A 1,403-nucleotide genomic window follows, 5' to 3' on the forward strand; every position below is an offset into this window, starting at 1 on the left:
GCACTGTATATGCTTAGGCTTAGCAGGAATATCACCAGAGATACAGTATCCCAGCTGGTGCAGAGATTATATAAATACACAAGGTCAGAGCACGGTATATAGTAACATCTCAGCACTGTATATGCTCAGGCTTAGCAGGAATATCACCAAAGCAAGCTGTGATATTATACTGATGACACTTTCTGGATGTGACACAAGAACCCATCTGCAGGTGTCTCCACAGTGAAACTCTGAGACCTGAAGACAGATCAGCAGAGAAGTGACAGCAACATTCATACCCAATGGATATTAATCTGAGGAGCCCCGGTATTGTGACCTCTCTAATCATTCTGTCGATTGAGGTATTTGCTGCCATATTCACCTATGCCTTTATTACATATGGCATTTTATGTGACTTCCATAAAAAGAAACATTTGCCTCCCGCTAAAAAAATCCAGTGTGCTGTTCATTTGTCCAGCATCTGTTTCACCATTGTGTCGTATGCCAATTTACTCTGTGAAGTATTGTGGCCGGATCTCTGTAAAACACTGTATTCAGAAGGCGTATTTATCTCTCTTACCGTATACAGCGTGAGCTCTTGCGCCTGGTTCACTGCCCTGGTCAGCTTCTTCTACTTCACAAAGATTGCAGATGTCAGATCTGGCTTTCTTGGTTGGACCAAGAAGATGATAAACTATTTTGCTCACTATCTGATAGTGGTGATACACGTGTTGTGTCTGGTCATCAGCTTCCTAAATATGTTACTTTTAAGATTTCTTCAAGACCCTTCCACAAACAGCTCAGTCATCCCACCAGCCAGCTCTACATTTGGAACAAAAGCAGCAAACTTAAGAGTGGCAAAGTTTACTCTCGCTATGATCAGCGTGCCGTTTCTGACTATGATAATAAATGTCCTCTTAACTGGTCAGTTTCTGAAGCTTCATGAACATACGATGGGGAAGAACATGGCAAAATCTGGTGATGACACTCTGAAAATCTACCAGAACATTGTTTCTCAAATGATACATTTCTTATTTCTTTATGCTGCATTTTATTTAGTTTTCTTTCTTTTCTATTTTTCGTCCTTCTCTCAGCAAAGTCCGGGGTATTGGGTGACTATGATACTGATGCTCTCCTTTACTCCAATACAATTTGTTATGATTATTATTCATTATCCAAATGTAAACAAAAACTGGAAGGAGTTGCTCCAGTATTTCATTTGATTTAAACATTTCAGGGCTCACAGTTGATGTACAGAGAATATTTAGCCATTCATATCAGTCCTTTCTCCAGTAGAGCTTATATTCTATGGTGTTGATGTATAAAGCACTGAAAATAGTGGATGAGTAGGCCATTTGGAAAGTTTCCCATTGCACTAATCAGCTTTGGGGCAGCATTTATCATGTACAGTCTAAAACATGATA

At 39.7% G+C, this 1,403-nt stretch overlaps 1 protein-coding gene across 1 annotated transcript; it reads left to right on the forward strand.

The window, feature by feature from the left end:
• The first annotated feature begins 281 nt into the window (after positions 1-281).
• LOC134944398 (taste receptor type 2 member 39-like) lies at positions 282-1,202 on the forward strand. The gene has a single exon (XM_063932977.1). It carries the CDS (start codon positions 282-284, stop codon positions 1,200-1,202), a length of 921 nt encoding a protein of 306 aa, XP_063789047.1.
• The last annotated feature ends 201 nt before the right edge of the window (positions 1,203-1,403 follow it).

Source organism: Pseudophryne corroboree, chromosome 7 (assembly GCF_028390025.1).
Source record: "Pseudophryne corroboree isolate aPseCor3 chromosome 7, aPseCor3.hap2, whole genome shotgun sequence".
In the NCBI taxonomy this organism is placed as follows: domain Eukaryota; kingdom Metazoa; phylum Chordata; class Amphibia; order Anura; family Myobatrachidae; genus Pseudophryne; species Pseudophryne corroboree.

Coding starts and splice junctions, on each gene's coding strand:
- LOC134944398 (XM_063932977.1), top strand. CDS start 282: ATGGATATTAATCTGAGGAGCCCCGGTATTGTGACCTCTCTAATCATT.